The following is a 16,630-nucleotide window of genomic DNA, read 5'->3' as shown; positions in this document are numbered from 1 at the left end:
CACTGTTAATGTTCTGTTCGATCCGATACTGCCAGCCACTCCCGAGCACACATACAATATACTAGCACCAGTGTCGGCTGCTTTAAGGTGATCTGTAGCAACATAGGATTTTGGGCGGGTTGGTATTAAAAAACGGAATGGCGCAAATAAAACGGAGGACTAGGGAAAGCAAAGACTCACTAGGGTTTTAATACATAAAATGATGTTTCAAATTTCTTCTGTTATTTTCTGGGCTTCTTTATTTCTTTGCAAAGTGTTGGCATGGTAGGTGCACTGTGAAACTTTGAAAACATTTGTTTACACTAATCCTGTGGAATGTAACCTCAGCTTTTACTCCCAACAAAGTCTGCAGCATAACCGCATTTTGCTAACAAAACCGAGTGGTGATGGTCTAGATGTGGCAGCAACTTTCGGTAAGCCTTCTGGGCTCTTCTCTTCTTGCAGATAAAAGACAGCTGCTGTAGCAGGCACCATTCTAATCCTAGGTTAGCAACAAGAGATTAAAAGGGGTAAAAGAAAGGGTCTACTGGAGTGTTGTAAAGGTACTGTAAAAATCTGCATGTAACATGAACCCTCATATAATTCGAGGTGCGATTAAAGATGCAGCAAGCCAGTCTTGAACCCTCGAGGCATCCCAGCTCTAGTAAACACTGCAAACCTTTCGTTCTCATTGTTTGAACTCGAAGTTGGGGACGCCGTGAAAGAGGCGCTTCTTGCAACTGTATTGGCAGGACCAGCTGGCATTAGCCATATGTCACAGCTAATAATTTTTCTTGCATTTCAGGTGGAAGAAAAGGTGGGCGACTGCAAGGCTCTGTATGCAGTCTACAGTGCTGCCGTAGGCTCTGTCTGTGACGACATTCTCCTGCCCTTGGTGAGGGCGTCATTTCTTTTGCTGCCTAGTCCTGACTAGTCTGTAGTGACTCTCGCCAACTCTTGTACAGTAGAAATGCATAATTCAAAAGTCTGGAAAATTCAAACTGTTGGCGCAGTCACGTCTAATGCCTAGTCAAGTCTAGGGCATCAGATGCTCGTTAATTCAGATGCGATAGGTCTGGCGCGGTTTTCTTACTATTTTGTAGCAGTGGTTCTTCCATGTTCCCGGCATTTTACACATAGTAAATTATCGGTAAAAATGTGTGAAATGGTCATTGTAGTGCTATTATCTCAAAAGCAGGTGACGATTGCTGAGTCTTTCACCAAATAAATGTGCCTTTATTCAACTGATTTTTGTTAGTAATTTTGGAGGTCATTGATTATACATTCTCCCTGGTCCCTTGAAGATTGAATTTAAGTTTTTGTTGTACTTTAACCTAGATGCAACTTTCATGTTGTGAAATCCTTGATGCTACAAAGTTTCTCAATTTAAGTAAGCGTGTATATTTGTGACCGCCATGTTATGAAGATGTTGCGACGTTCGACCCTGAGAACAGGCTCACTACATCCCCCTTCATTGCTGCCAAAGTAATGTAATAATATGCAGTCCAATATGAGTATTTGGACAGCTGTTTGTCGAGTATGTCATACGTCGACACTGTGCCACTCTGATTGCCTGGCCGTATTAACCTATGTCAGTTGCAGTGCATCTCAACAAAACGAGCTTCTGGCGCCATCAACTTGCATGGGCGTTTGGCAGGAGTTTGGTGACAGCCTTAAATCGAATTTCTAGATTGATGGAGGTCAAAATTACAAGGTTTTGTGATAAAAAGTTGAATAGAAAACTTGATCTAACTATAGAAGGATCTGCCTGCATACATTGTTTGACTATGCAACTCTGAAGGTTTAGACAAAACTTTTGTCGAGTGAGCGTAGTAGCTTGACTACCAAGTATCCGTCCTGTTTTGCTACAATGCATTGGGAACGAAAAAACTAAAGCCCTATAGTCGCAGAGAAATACGCCAGCCCTCGCTGTTTGAAGGCGTGTCCTTGGCATGTGAATAAGGGTGAACAAGTGAGCTTGGATGATGCGAGAGTTGTTTTCTAACTGGATTGTCAAGCTAGATGACCGGATGAGAGATGGGAAGAAAATACTCCTCGTTTTGGATAGCTTCTCCGCACACATCGTGAACATGCGTCTCACAAATGTAAATCTAGAGCTCTGGCCCCCCCAACAACATGGCTTTGCTCCAACCCCTCGACCAAGGAATCTTAAAAGGTGTAAAAGCAGAATTTTGAAAGCACTTAGCGGCTTGGGATTCTCACAACAGTTGACACCCACGGAGCGTGGTGGAAAGTTAATGAGTCTACCATCAACTGCTGGTGGAAAGCAGGCCTTGCTAAATTGGCTCAGGAAGACGACGGTGAAGGTGCAAACGCGCTGCATCGCTCAGAACAAATTGATGTCAGCGATGACATACTGGATGATAGTAATGCCTTGTGGAACGAGGTGAGCGAGAAATAGTGCATAGACCCATCAGCAACGTTTGCTGACTACATCGAATGTGACAGCGAAGCTTTAACGTCAGCCGAAGTCACCGACGAAGACATCACCTGCATGCGAGCAAAAGATTGTGATGATGACCTGGACGAGGCGCCAACACGGAATCATCACTCACAGACTAGGCGGATGAAGCTGTGTCTTATTCTGTTGTGGCTTCGATTGGCAAACTTTGCAGTTTTATCGCACGCTGTCACCAAGTGGCTAAAGCTGTCCACAAGAAAGTGGACGACATCGAAACTTCTGTTCTAGGAAACGTGCCACAGTCGCCAATAGAAAATTGCAGATGTCTTTAAATTAAGTCGAAAAAGTGCTCATTGTGTTACCATGTGATGACTGTCTGGCCCACTTGAGAGCCCTTTTTGAAGTTACTATAACATTTTCATTGAATGGCGCATTTGTTGCCTTTTATTTCTGACTATTTTATTATTACAATATATCAGTATAACAAACATTTTGCAGGGGTACACGAGCTTGGGCAGGATACTTCACTGGGACAGTGACACTCGCTCACCTTGCTCTTTGTGAGCGACTTTGACGGTGGATTTGTGTATGCTTGGCTTTCCAGAATGGCTACTGGTTCAGCGTCGCTGCCTTCCTAGTGGTCGGCATTCCGGCAGTCATGTTCGCCCTTTGCCTGGCTTCACTGTATGCCCGGGTGGATCCGGCAACATTGTACTTGGACCCACTGAGCCCCGTGGACTCGTGAGTGTCTCTGGGTTGACTGTTCTGTTCTTTTTTTCTTATGCAATGTGTCTTGCCGTGAAATTGCTGTGAATGCATCTGAATAACTGGAAACACAACCTTTTTTACAACATGCTTTGCAGTGAATCAAATGAATGCTTGGCAGTTTTCAGCGTGTCATGGAAAGTAAATTTCAGTGGGAAGTAGGTTATGGTAATTGAGCGATTTCGTTGGCAACCTTTGTGTCCGCGTCATTACATTGCACACATCACGTAAATTGCTTAGATGCCTTAAACATTTGGCATAGTCTGAAGTCTGCATATAGTTTTGTGGCTCAAATGTACTGCTCTTTATCGAGACTAAAAATATTATATTCAGCAATTTTTTTTTAATGAAGTTGTGTGACATCAAATGTGTTCGTTTTCTTGCGCTTCGGCTTTGTGTATGTTATTGCCATGTTATCATAATTGTTCGAAATTCAATGCCATTATTACCCTTAAAACCTCTCGAGTGACCCTGTAGGCTTTTCGAAACCTTGCAACTCGCGTTGACTTCATACAAAAGCATGAAGGCTGAGAGTTTGCTTTCCTGTCTAAAATTTTTAGGTGCCAATACCCTGGCAAGTTGGCGGTACCGGAGAGGCGTTTTAGCCACCTTTCTGTGGAGAACATTACGTAGCAGAGTACATTAGAATCCCATGCGGTCGGAAAAAAATTTGAATCAGTCAAACAAACAAAAATGAGTATGAAGAAGCATGGAGAAGGCATCCACGCATATCGGCTTACAGCCTTGGAGACTTATTTAGTGCCGCGCGGCCATAGCTCTCCACTCGCAGCGTATTCAGCGTGACAGATGATCTCTATGTTGGCAATGTGCATGCTGTTCAGTTCCAGAAGCTTTTCGCGACATGTGCAGCACAGCACTGCAAATTGCTCTCCGTGCATATAGCGTAACCAGCGATAGGAGAGTCAATGATGTGCGGACTGTGACTCCCGCTGCCGAGAACTGCTCGCGGTGCATAGCGTGGCTAGCAATCACGAAGTCAGCGATGCGAGGTCAATGCGTAGTGCTCAAAGTTGAGCTTGTAGATCACGTGTTTGCATCATTCATAGCAGCGCGGGAGAGTGTTCACAACATTCTAAACTCTGCGCATTGTATGCAGTGCACTCCGGCCAGGGAATTTTATGAAATCGTTTGGTCATGAAATTTGTACTAACCAGGTTCGTATCGCAGAGGTTCTACCATATTTGTGCTTGTGTGTGCAAATGCTGGCTGACTGTGGTGGATCGTTAGATCGCAGCGGCTGCATTGTTCTGGAAATTTAATTCGCTTTTTTTTTATCGTGCTTTCAGGGATCATGTATCTGGAGGAAGCTACATGGACAGTGACACCATTCCGCTGGCACGGTAAGCTGCGCGACAGCGTCTTCGTTTTACCACTGCTTGAAATATTTCTGACTGGCTTGCTTTGCACTAACCTATTGCTCCAGTTTTCCTCAAAGCTTAATATTATACTGTCTGTCTCGCACTCGAGATCGTCATGCTTTTGCAGGTCTGCCCGGGGGAGACAGTTACCCCACTTTTTTAATCATGACCAGTTATTATTATTGCATTAAACATTATTGTATTGCCACCATCTACTAGTACTATACTTGTCTCGACCAGGTCACCTTAGTAGTTCAGAAGCATGTCAGTGCATTTTTAATATTGTTTCTCTTGTTTCTCTTGTTTTGTCCCAGTTTTGGCTAGGTGGTGGAGTGCCCCTTCTTAGCTCTGTCCAGCACGTCTTAGGCATGACATATGGGCTAGTTAGAATAGGTTTAGGAGCATGGATGTATTAGCTGTAATAAGAAGCATCAGCAGACACGAGTCGAGAGATGCCACGCTCTGTTATGTGTGGTGAGATGGTGCTGTAGCACCTGTGAGAGGTAGTTGGTGCCCACTCCTCGCAGCGAAGAACTTGTCTGGCATCATTTTCTTTTCATTTAATTTTTTTTTTCCTGATTTGCATGCTGCATGCTCAGAAGGGTCTTCTTCTTCTCCTCCTCCCCCCACCTCGCGGCACCTCTGTTTGCAGGCTGAAAAAGGCGCCCCCCCAGCAAAACGGCCAGGACAATAAGGGCTTCGATAACCACCCCTACCAGCGTGGGTTTGTGATTACGTCACTCTCCTTGTCCCACTCTTTCTCTCTCTATTTGGCGAGGGCTTCCTTTCGTCCTGCTTCTGTTCGGTCCTGTCTGGTGTTCTCTCTCTGTCCATCCGTCTATCTCTCTGTCCGAGTTGGCTCTGCTGCTTTGCATTCGTTGCTCTCTTCTTTCTGGGATCTCTTGGCGGTTGTCTGTCTGCTATGAAGTTATGCTGTCGTACATCTTGCCACTGTGCGCTGTCTTGGACCCTCTCCTGTGAGAGGGAAGAAAAGTCACATATCTGTATGTTTCTTATTGTATCCTTGTAAGCTACACAGTGAATCATTACCACCACTGGCTGGTGACGGCTACTAGTGGATACTCGTACGGCCTCCTCTATTGCAGCACAGTGAGCGTACCTGTGCCATTGCTATGGTTTGCCTTGATGGGTATGCAGCTGTCTTGTTCTATTGCTGCGCATTGATGCAGGAAAACAAAATTCAGCGTACAGTTCTCTTCATAAAACAGAAAGGGATCATTACAGCTCTCGGTCATCTGCATATGAAAGTTAGTATTGGTTTCTGCCGAAGATCTGGCCATTCTTCTGGACGTCCAACCTGCCTCCACTCCTGCCTCCAGCAAGAATGATGTTTATTTTCCTGGTTTCTTCATTGCGCACTTACTGTCGGGTAGGCCCTCTTCACAAAACGACCCTGTCGCATCTTGAGGATGCTTAACTGCAGAGCCCACACGTTCAAGTGTTGCAGTGAAGCATGCAATACAGGGAAACTGCTTTCAATTTGCAGAATCAGTGTATTCAGTAATTTTTGGATATTCGGAAATCTCTAATAAATTTAAACCTCAGTATAACAAAGTCAGTAAAATCTGGAATTTACTTTGTTGGATTGAAGTTTTGCATCATCGAAATTTGTCATGTTGCATGCAGAGGACCCTCTGCAACATTTCATAGACCATTCAGAGGGAAAGCCTTCAATTGTTGTGGAATTGAGCGTTATGTGCGGAATGAGCATTATGTGCGTGATGGGGACAACGTGGACATATATTTTTGGCTTCACCATCATCCCTGCCCACCTGAGCTTCAAATTCCTAATCTCGTTGATGTTACCGATTCAGCTCTGCATTCAGGCGCCACTGCCAGTGCAGCCACATGGGAGCCAGGTTGAAGACTGTCGCACAATATCGGTTGAAGACTGTAGCGCCAGTAGAAAAGCATATACGGTCAAACCTGGTTATAACGAACTTTTATAAAATGTACGCGATTTTTCGTTACATCCAGGTTTTCATTATATGCAGTTTTCGCATGAAGACCCTAAAGAATCGTGCATAGCGAAAACCAGATTAAGAATTCATTGTAAGGGAAACCACCTTGAAAATGTTTACAGTAAATCAGAATTATTCTAAGTTATAAAAGTGATGAAAAGTTTCGCAATCTCGCTAAGAGCACGGGGCGAGACTGCGACGGCAGCCTCTACCTCTGCCGCGGCTCGCGCAACGCATCTACGAAGGTGTGGGGAAACGGGGTGGTGGAGAAATCAGTCTGGGTGAGAGCATGCCGTCGCGGAGCGTGAAGGCGCCTCCGCTTTCAAGAATGTTCCCACTCGCCCACCACCGTTGCTCTAGGGCAACCAGCCGGCGCGCTATGCTTATTCCCACTACCAACGCCCGGGAGTCAGCAGTTTTTAAATAGACGCACTTCAATGGGGGCGGCGTTGGGGGTTTGAAAAACTTTGTAATATCGAGGAATTTGCTACATGGAGGTTCGCTACATTGAGGTTTAACTGTGTCCCATTTGAATGAATGGCATTGGGCTTTTGATCTGAGACTCTTGTTAGACTGCATATGGTCCTGCTGCAAATCCCTTCTGTATTCTCTGTCGGGTCATGTAATGCCAGGGGTCATCTGTGCTTGGGTTTTTCCTTCTTTTTTGGCACAGGGCAGTGAGCAGCTGCCAGTTTGTGTTGTGACTTTGTGTCTCTTTGTTTGAACTGTGTGTCTTCAGTGTTGTTGCCTTTGCCATTGATTGCTCTTTTTTATAGAGCTCATCTCGCATTTTCATTTGCAGTAAGTGGGGTCATTGCCAAAAATGTACAAGTCGCTTTGCTAATGACCAGGACAGTCCTAATGTATTGTGGCCCTGCTTCTTGTGTGCACAGGGCCTGTGAAGAGTAAAAGAAGAATACAACCTTCCTCTCCACCTTTTGCAGTCTCCAATGTCTATTGTCATTGAGGAGCCCTGCAGGGGTAAGGGTAGGGGGTTGTGTCAAAAATGTTTTGAGTGGCTCGCATAGTTTTGGCAAAGACTTCGCAGTTAAACTAAAACCACAAGGGTGCTAAGCAAATTGCAGCAGCTGCATTTGTTTTTTCTGCTGCTGGGTGACTGTGCTTTGGGATGACTAAGATTGCTAGAGATTTAAGAGAGACTGCCATTGGTCTGTTGGCTTGAGGTGTGAGCAATAGCATGCAGATTTCTTGCTTTTCTGGTAAAGCTTTTGCATTTTGAGATGGCACTTGTGTAGGTAGCACCACCACCCTTTTGTGTAAGTAAAGGGCACATGATTTACGTTCACCTGTTTCAAGCTGCATATATTCCTGCGCATACTTCTAAATTTGGCATCTTAAAAGGGAATGTGGCAACTAAAGCCATTGTTGTTTTCTATGCATTAACTATAACCAATTTTCGCAGGTAATATGATGTTATATTTGATTTCAAACGTGGCAGCGACAGACATAGTAATGGGATGGCCTTCCTCCTGCCTGCTTTTCCGTGCTCATCAGAGGGCTTTGCGAAACCAGATGCAATGTTCATTTCATTGCGAAGTTATTGCATGGTGGTAAACTGGTATTGAGGTTAAACATTTCATGATTAACTGCGACTAGATTCGAACCACCTTCTGTGGCTTTGATGTGAAGTGCGTGAAGCCTAACGACATTGATTAATGGCATGCTACTAAATGCACATTGCGGTGCTGGTGCCCGTACTTGATAAATGGCATGTTGCTGCAAGGGAACGCAGAACTTGCGCGGGTGCGCCCCATTATGGCTGTTGCACGCATAGCGTTGGATCCTTCCTTGCGCAGACACTGGGTTTGCAAGAGTTAGAAGCGTGGGGACGCCACTTGTTCGCAGTTCCAATCTTAGCCTGGTGTGCGGTACGATGCATTCATGGTTGTACAGAGTGTTAAAGGCATGCATAGTAACTTCAAAAAAGCTGAAATTTACAAAGCCTATTTGCATGGGATTTGTTTTTGCAAAAAAAGAAACTCTGCCCGTAAATTTAGAGCTTTATTGCCCTTTTCAGTGTTTTAGAAGCCATGTGCAACAAAACTATTACTCTGCTGCTGTAGTAGTTACAAAATTGCACAGATCTGAGTCATAGCAAATGTGCGAAAAGTGAGAGCTGAGAAAATCAACCTTGATGCTTATTCCTGGGCTTTCCTCATTTATTCCACTGTGTGCTTTTGCTTTTCGTTGTAGGAATACGGCATTGTATCCAACGGAAGCTCTGACCCTCTGATTTTTATTTTTGTGATGATACAAATCTGGATCGGCCTCTTTAATAGAAAACCCGCGGAATTTGCAATGCATCAGGATCATCGGAAGTGGGATCAGCTCAGTTTTTAGCGACCGTACATAAAAAAACAAGAAAAAATTTATTTAAACTTATGCAGTGTATTTCGCTATAATATTCCATCACAATGCAGATGAATACTCTAGTTTATGAAAAATATAGAGGATTCGAAAGTGTTTACCAAGCTGGCCATGCTATTTTCTTCATCCCTGCTCAGAAACAAGGCACATGTGTGTTGGTTGAATTCTGACAGACTGCAAGAAAATCCTCTGGTTCTTTACTTGAGGAGTTGCTTAATTAAGCATTGTAGCTATGGGTAGCTTACTGATATATAAGGTGTGCAAGCTAGGTAAAGTGCAAATTGAGCAACTCGTATAAACCAGCGATCATTTTGACTGTTCTGTTTTTTCAAAAGTTTCACCGGGAAAGTCTGGTTGATTTTCTGTTGAAATCTTTCAACCTCGAGGGAATGTTGCCTTGTCAGGTTGGAAAGCAAGTTTGCATGTGTACCCACCACATCTCAACTTTTCCCCCACGGTATTGCTTGTCAAATTAAACAAAAAAAGAAAAGAAAAATTGACGTTATTGTTATAGTGTCTGGAACTTGAGACACAAACTGATTATAGTGGTGAGAGCTGGTAACGTTCATCCAGGTGCGCTTACCGATTAAAAAATTGTACATCTGTGGCTTGGCTGTTTCTTTTTTTTTTTTTTTCATTTTCCTTGCAGTGTGAACCACAAACGCCGGCACACGGGGGGCAACAGCGCCATTGTGAACAGGGCATCGTACGACAGCCGAGATGGCTACTACCATGACATCAGTCCCGAGTATCGAGACCACCCTGCCGCACCACATCACCGTCCCGTGACATCACCCGCCATCGCCTACTCGCCCGCGCCTGCATACCACTACTCTCGTGACCCAGCCCTTCCGCACTACAGCAAGGGCTACGAATCTGCACCGCCACCGACGCGGCACAGTGGTGACTGGGAGAGCAACCAGTTCGCGAAGCCGCCCCCCTACTACTACCCCGGCTCGTGAGCTGTCTCTCGCCGGTGATCCGCTGGTCTGACGCGAGGTAGCGTAAGAAGGTGGCCCTAGTTGGTGCTGGTACCTGTTACTGGTGGGTTGGTCCTCGTGGTAGGCTGTTGGGCAACCAGGCTGGAATGCACGCGCTGCTCAAATCATCCATACTCAGACATCACTGCTGGTGTCTCTCGCTGTTCTTTCCTTTTTTGTTATTGCATGGTTATGCCAACTGCTGGTACATGTAGCTGGTGCTTTCAATTTGTGGCTATTGGTTCGGTAGTAGCATTGTTGCTAGTGCCGGCATCGATGCCTGTTTCTTACGGTGGCTAGTTTTTCCTGTTGAAAGGCGGTAAGTTTGCCAGAAAATGCTAGTACTAAGTTGATGTTGCTTGTAACATTCATTGTTGAATTTTCTTGTGGCTTGTAGGCAGCTTGAGGAAATGTGCATGTGGCTGCAGCTTATCATTTATGCTGCTGACTTGGTTTGATTGAACATTCGAGCATTTATGGATTGAAAAATACAGGTTTTTGTAACATTAAGCTTGCGTCCTTTTAGACGTTAACATCAGATGTCTATGTCCCTTGACGAGACTTTAAGGCTTATATTCTATGTTGTACTGCAATATTTATAGCAATTTATATTAACTGGGCAGTTTTTATACCTGTTCTATGCAAAAGACTATGACAAAAAAAAAAAAGCAGTCATAAAAAAGTTCACCAACTGTCAAACCAGCTTTCAAACAGTTTTATAGCTTCCTTTTGTCCATGTAAGCAGCATGTGATAGTGAGCATACAGTTAAAGATCTTGCATTGATTTTTGCATAACTTATACTGCACTGGGTTTTACTAGGACTGTTGAGCACTTATTACTTGTTCACTTTTCACTGTTCACATTTTTGACAACTTTTTTCCACGTTTTTAGTAAGCATAGTTGTTGTTCCAGCAAGTTTTTATCATGAACCTGATGGAGCAGGACTGTCAGGAAAATTTGCACTTGTTGGTAGCTAACACATGGTAGTGCCAAGGGTCAATTGTGACATGACGTCTTTCAGTTCAGTAAACTGAAGTAATCATTAGCCATTTCTATGTTTTGTATGACAGCCGCTTGTCATTGTGGAGTTATTTCATTTTTCGGTGGATTCCAGTTGGCGTTAATGCTTCTTTGTTGCCTTTCATTGGCCGCTTTGTCCTTTTATGTTTGCTTTCATTACACCAGTTACAGGAGTTATGACATTCGTCAGAATTGAAACCCGGTTAGTCGTATGGCATTTATGTATTGATGTACACTGTTTTACACTACCGGTTGTAGATACTACTGCTTGGTCATAGAAAATTTGTATGACAGCTTTTCGTACAGGCTTGGTACCAGCCTGGTAGTACTAACTCATTCTGTACAGTTGTTCCAGCTTGTCTCATGAGCTTGAAGTTATGCCATAGCTTGCCTGTCAAGTTTTCATGTCTTATTTTGGTAGCGAGGCTGACACCAGTTACATGCACCAGCACCAGTGAAGACACCAGCAGTTGTCGTGCGGGATTAGGACCAATTGGTAGCGTTCACACCAAGCCAGCACGAAGAACCACATTAGTCTATGGCGTGGGGCTGAGTGCCTCAGGTGGCTTGAACGGTACTAGCCTCAGACAAGCAATTGTATCATTGTTTCCGACCCCGATTTCGGTTACTTTCTTTTTGTGGAAGTGTGTGTGTTGGTTGTGCCAAGGTCATATTTCATTTTTCTTTTTTTATACGTCAACGTGATGCTTTTTTCAGGCTCATGGTATGAGCCAGTGCTCACATTTTAGACTGACCAGAGGGCGTGCTAAGTGAACGTGCTCAGTTTGTTTCGTCTCCCGCATACTTTATTCTAGTTACAAATGTTTCACTTTTATGCTAAGTCACTCGGGAGAGGAGAGCAAACTCACTTGCTGCCGCTTCAGGTTGTTTGGTTTCTTTAGGCATTTCTCTCTCTGGGCCTATGAAGAATTTTGACTGGCTATGTTGTGAGCGGGCTGAGTGGCAGAGTGCAAGCCAAAGGACCGCCAGCTGACTTTTGTCGCAAAACTGCTTGCGGTTGGTTGCAAACAGGCATTTGGATCACTGCACTTATCAACAGGTCCTCTGCTGAGGCGGATGGAGCACTGCCATTTACGTGCTGACCGTGCCTGTCTTGGACGCATGGCGTTGGTACTTGTGTGCGAAGGCTGTCATGTTAGTGGGGCTGCCGCACAACCTTCAGCTTTGGGTGTTTAAGTTAGTGTCTTTCACTCTTGTAAAACTGTGTTTAAGGCATTGTCCTCTGAAGCACAGTTTAACTTTGGTTTGCCACTTTTTTAATTTGCCGATTTTTAATGCTGTGTGGAAGAGCGTCAAATCTGTTGCGAGTTCCGCGTCATGGGCGCTAGTGGGGTGAAATCGCGTGGTTCCTATGTTCGGCCGGACTAAGGTGGTGTCGTGTGGTAGACTTTGGCAGTGATGCGGTGCTTGCAAAGGCTGTGTGGTGGAGTGCAAAATGGAATTGTCGGCGCTCTGCCCTCCGTGCTTGTTCCGGCAAAGTGGTTTTGTCGGGGTAACTCTCAAGTGCCATCCTGCGTTCCTCAGCTGAAACATGCACACTCATCGCAATGTTGCCAAAGGATAATGTACCTTCTTGAACCCGGACAATGCTGCAGAGGACTGTGGGCTGTGCTTTGAACGGCGAGGCTGCTCTGTTTTTGTGCAGTGCGACTGCCTGATCAGTGTATGGACTCCTCAAAAGGCTGCCGCAATGCTTCTTTCAAGAGGTGGTGTTTGGGAGTGTGAGTAACGTCTGTGGCTTTCTGCAGTCCCTAATTTGAAAATGAGTTGAAATTGTTAAGTTGCTTACTTTGCTGCTACGGCTTGGACTGATTGAACTCTGCTTGATGTGGCTAGAAGCTGTGTTTTGTTTGCATATGTGTGCATTTGCGATTTGGAATCGCCTCTGCATGGCTGGCCTTGCCACATATCCCCACTGCTTGCAGCGATGGTGGCCAGGTCTGCAATACCACTTAGAATAATTGCTGGTTATGACCTTGTGTGGCTTAGTGCAAGTTTGTCTTCAGGGTAAAGGCATCCGAGGCTCTACAGTGAGGTTTCGTTGAGAACTTTTTCCTGGAAGATGTTCTTAGTGGTCCCAAAGTTAAGCATAGCTATGACGTTACAGTTTCTGGCAACTGCTATCCTTTGGAGGAAGCGTCAGAGGAGCTCTCCACATTGTTGTAGGTAGCTGGACATGATTTGCAAGCATTCTTGAAACTGAATGCTTGCTTCTCACCAGCCAGCAGTATATAGTGTGGATCCATTGAGAAGAGCCCTCTGTGTAGGCAACATTGTCACTGTACACACATTTTTGTGTGCAGGCGTTTGTGCAGTGGGTTGTTTCGTTCCCCAATATAGCTTGTTGGTGAAGGATATTCAGTGCAATTATCAATTTTGACATGCTGTAGGATAGTGATGTGTTGCTTCTGGAAGATGTGTTATGGAACATTGCACTGTGCTTGCGAGCTGCAAAAGCATATATGGCAGGCCTACCAGCTCTGAAATGTATATTGAACAAAGTGGAGGTAGTGTTGACGTTGTCCATGAAGCTCGAATGGAAACAAATGTGTGCTCTATGGGCTCTTCACATTTGTCATTACCCTAGCCATGAAGATGGGGAAGCCTGCTGGTGTAATTGGAGAAACATCTGGAGTAAACGGTACGGCAGGCTTGAGCCTGGTTTGTGGTTTCCATGCCCTTGTTGGGTGTCATCATGCCAAAGCATAGACTTTGTTTTTTTGTTGTTTTTTTTTAACTGAGGAAAAGGTTCTTCACAACTGTGATGAATGCCAGCCATGTTGAGTCCTTGTTGCTGCTGCTGTCCAGACAGCTCTCGTGGTCCCTCTCCAGCCTCATCTGCTGAGTGTATTTCTGCTCTTCCTTTCTCTTTTTCTATTTTTCTTTTACGCAGCTTCCAAATGTGTTAGCTTGTTGCATATATGTCTAGCATGCCCGGGGCTTGTCCTCGCTTGCGTGCCGTCGCTGTTTTATGGCGCTTTGTTGTGTTGCCTGTATCGACGCTGACCTGCCACCAGACTATAATTATGTCCTTGGGACAGTGCCCAGTGTAGAAAAAAAAAAAAGAAAAACTAGCTTCCAAATTGATAATGATGACGAGGCAAAGCTCCTTGACAAACTGTTGGATTGGCGGTTCGGTGAGGTATGGTATAAGGTTTTGCCTTCTGGTGATTACTTGTAGCACTGTTGCAAACCCTTCCCCAGACCCATGTTTTGTCGGCTGTACACAGGTGCAGATGTGTGTATTCTGAGCCCATTTCTGCTTTGCTGTAGTTTGCAGCTACATTTTACCCAGTCATGGTAGCGTCGCCATGTGCAATGTTTTCAGGTGGTCTGTGGCTCCTGCCGTGTCCTCGTGAGCCACATCCGCTGTTGCATCGCGAGTAGCGATTTTGACCGCTGACGGCCGTTGTGGGAGGTTTTGTCGGCATTGTTTGTATGCCGTTGATGTAGCCATACAGAGTTCAGATTGTGCACACAGCCCCAATCCAGTGCTCAGTTTTAGACATTCATCATCCACAGTTTTTTCGTCCGTCATTAAACGTTATGTAGGCAGTCGAACAAACATGGCCTCGTGTTGTCCATCTTGCGTAGCAGCTCGAAAGTTTTTTCCGTGCCAAGAGAAGGATGTTTGCTTCTTTCAAGTTCAAAAGCAATGCCTGGGTTGAGCAATGCCATAGACATGCTTGATTAAGAGCCTGTACAGCTATAATTTAGAGCCTACATATGAAGTGCCTTTGAACAAATCTTTATTGTAGAGTTGAGAATATGACCCCTTCATAGTTTGGAGCAGTGTAACGAGAGAAGAAGCCTGTTGTTATTTTAATACTGCTGTTGAAATCACCGATGCGACTCGCTATATCAAGTGAGTTGTAGATTATGCACGAGACAAATAATGAGGCTTCTGTTAGGCATCAGATATATATATATACACACACATACATATATATATATTTTGGGCTGTGTCATGTAGTACATATTGTGCGTGTCGTGGGTCGCCATTTTGTTCCCAGCGTTTTTCTGGTGGTGCCATTCTCTCTCACCTCGTAACAATGGTGCCTGGTATTCCTTTTTAATGATCTCCGTGCGGCAATTATTGAAGTGGGTAGCGTCAATTTTTTTTCTCTCTCTGCGTGTATGTGCCGTACCATCAATCTGCATTAAGGGAGTGCCCACATTTCTATTTATCATTTTCTCAGCGACTCTTCGTTTCGGGTTGGTTATGTAATCCGTTTTGACAAGATATGTGATAAGTGACACAAGTCTGAACTTTTACAGACCTAGCCGATTTGCCTGGCATTCTCTAAGTTATCCAGTTTTAAAGAGTGGTTTGATGTTATTCTGCCTAGGCGAACTTGCTTTTCTTTTTAATTTGTAAACTTACAGCGACTGTGGCATCTTGCATTTTCTTGCATAATTCGCATTGTACAGTGCATTTCAAAAGTCCCTGGGCCACTCTGCTTTTGGCTTAAAAAATCCCTCGAGTTTTGCTGTGGTGCTCCCTGCATTTGCAGTTCTTTAGATGCTTTAGTCGGTGATGAGGACCTCCCATCCTATGTTCAAGGATTATCTAGGGAGCAAAGTAGACATTGGGTAGCCGTCATAATAGCATAGTTACTTATTAACATGCGCATGAGACCTGGTAACTTCTAAAATGTGTAAAAATCTGCCGTTCCCGATCTTGTCACCACTTTCAAATTGGCATAGTGGTATGCCGTAAAACAACGAACGATTCTCCTTTAAGTTCGACACACACACTGCAGGTGACTTGCAGGTTAGCATTGTTGGACAACAGTGCATTAGTTGGTTTTAGACTTTTTTGGCATTTCACAGATCCCCTTGTCTTTCATGTTAAGGCATCAAGGTTCTGTAGATGCGCCATAAAACACAACACACAACAATAAAGCATACGTTTTATGGAGGTGGGTAGAGGGCATTTTCCTCTATACATCTTTGATGCATGCTTTCTTGGCTAAGGGAAAAAATGCTTCGTGCTTAGTAGGTGTAAGTGGATTTGCATAAGGTTTATGCACTGAGTGAAACGAGCAAGGTGCCACATTCACTGCTAGACTTGTGTCCATGAATATGTATAAGCAGTGGGAACCCATGAAAGATGTGTGAATAACCCTATTGCCTGGTGGTTGAATAAAACTGTTTGAATGTTCAAGTATGCTTCCTATTTTTTTACATTACTACATTGGGAAGTGTGCATTAGAAGTATTTTCATCAGGCTGCACATTATCCAACAAGTTTCTCTGCTACATGCTGCTACAGAATCTTCATTTAAGAGTGGGTACTCTTGCATTCCAAGACGAAACTTTGAAGGTCTTATGAACGTTGCTCCGTGACTTCTAAACCGGAGGAGTTGCCAGACGTCATACCATATGACTCTCTGCAGCTGCAAGAATAGCGGGGAGTTTCATATTCAGGTAGAGGGCAAACCGATGCCAAAGGTAGATCAGGATGCTGTGGATGGTCATCCAATCTCACTGGCATAATGGAGAAGTCCTGAAGAAAATACACGATGCAAAACCTCAGGCTCTTGAGGAGGGTCGCCACTAACGGAAGAGGCCTCAAGGAGAGACTTAATAAAACTAATCTAGGCATACGCAATAAGCAATCTGCTACGCCACGCCCACGCCCTACCTCGACATCAAGGCCGGAGAAAAGGAGAAATTAGATTTCCTGATTCG

General features: G+C 44.5%; 1 protein-coding gene across 5 annotated transcripts in view; it reads left to right on the top strand.

The window, feature by feature from the left end:
• LOC146190084 (prominin-1-like) overlaps nt 1-16,104 on the top strand; it is a 63,673-nt gene extending 47,569 nt beyond the window's left edge. For 3 of the 5 annotated variants that reach the window (XM_084604823.1, XM_084604822.1, XM_084604824.1), the window contains 5 exons: nt 785-874; nt 3,006-3,142; nt 4,474-4,527; nt 5,198-5,269; nt 9,565-16,104. In XM_084604823.1, the coding sequence (XP_084460949.1) occupies nt 785-874; nt 3,006-3,142; nt 4,474-4,527; nt 5,198-5,269; nt 9,565-9,877 (666 nt within the window). In that variant the 3' untranslated portion in view covers nt 9,878-16,104. The remainder of the gene's footprint in view (nt 1-784; nt 875-3,005; nt 3,143-4,473; nt 4,528-5,197; nt 5,270-9,564) is intronic. The other 2 variants (XM_084604826.1, XM_084604825.1) reach the window with 2 other exon arrangements.
• Nucleotides 16,105-16,630: the final 526 nt, after the last annotated feature.

Source organism: Amblyomma maculatum, chromosome 5 (assembly GCF_055883805.1).
Source record: "Amblyomma maculatum isolate TAMU_Amacu chromosome 5, ASM5588380v1, whole genome shotgun sequence".
In the NCBI taxonomy this organism is placed as follows: domain Eukaryota; kingdom Metazoa; phylum Arthropoda; class Arachnida; order Ixodida; family Ixodidae; genus Amblyomma; species Amblyomma maculatum.
This window is presented reverse-complemented; position numbering and strand designations above follow the sequence as displayed.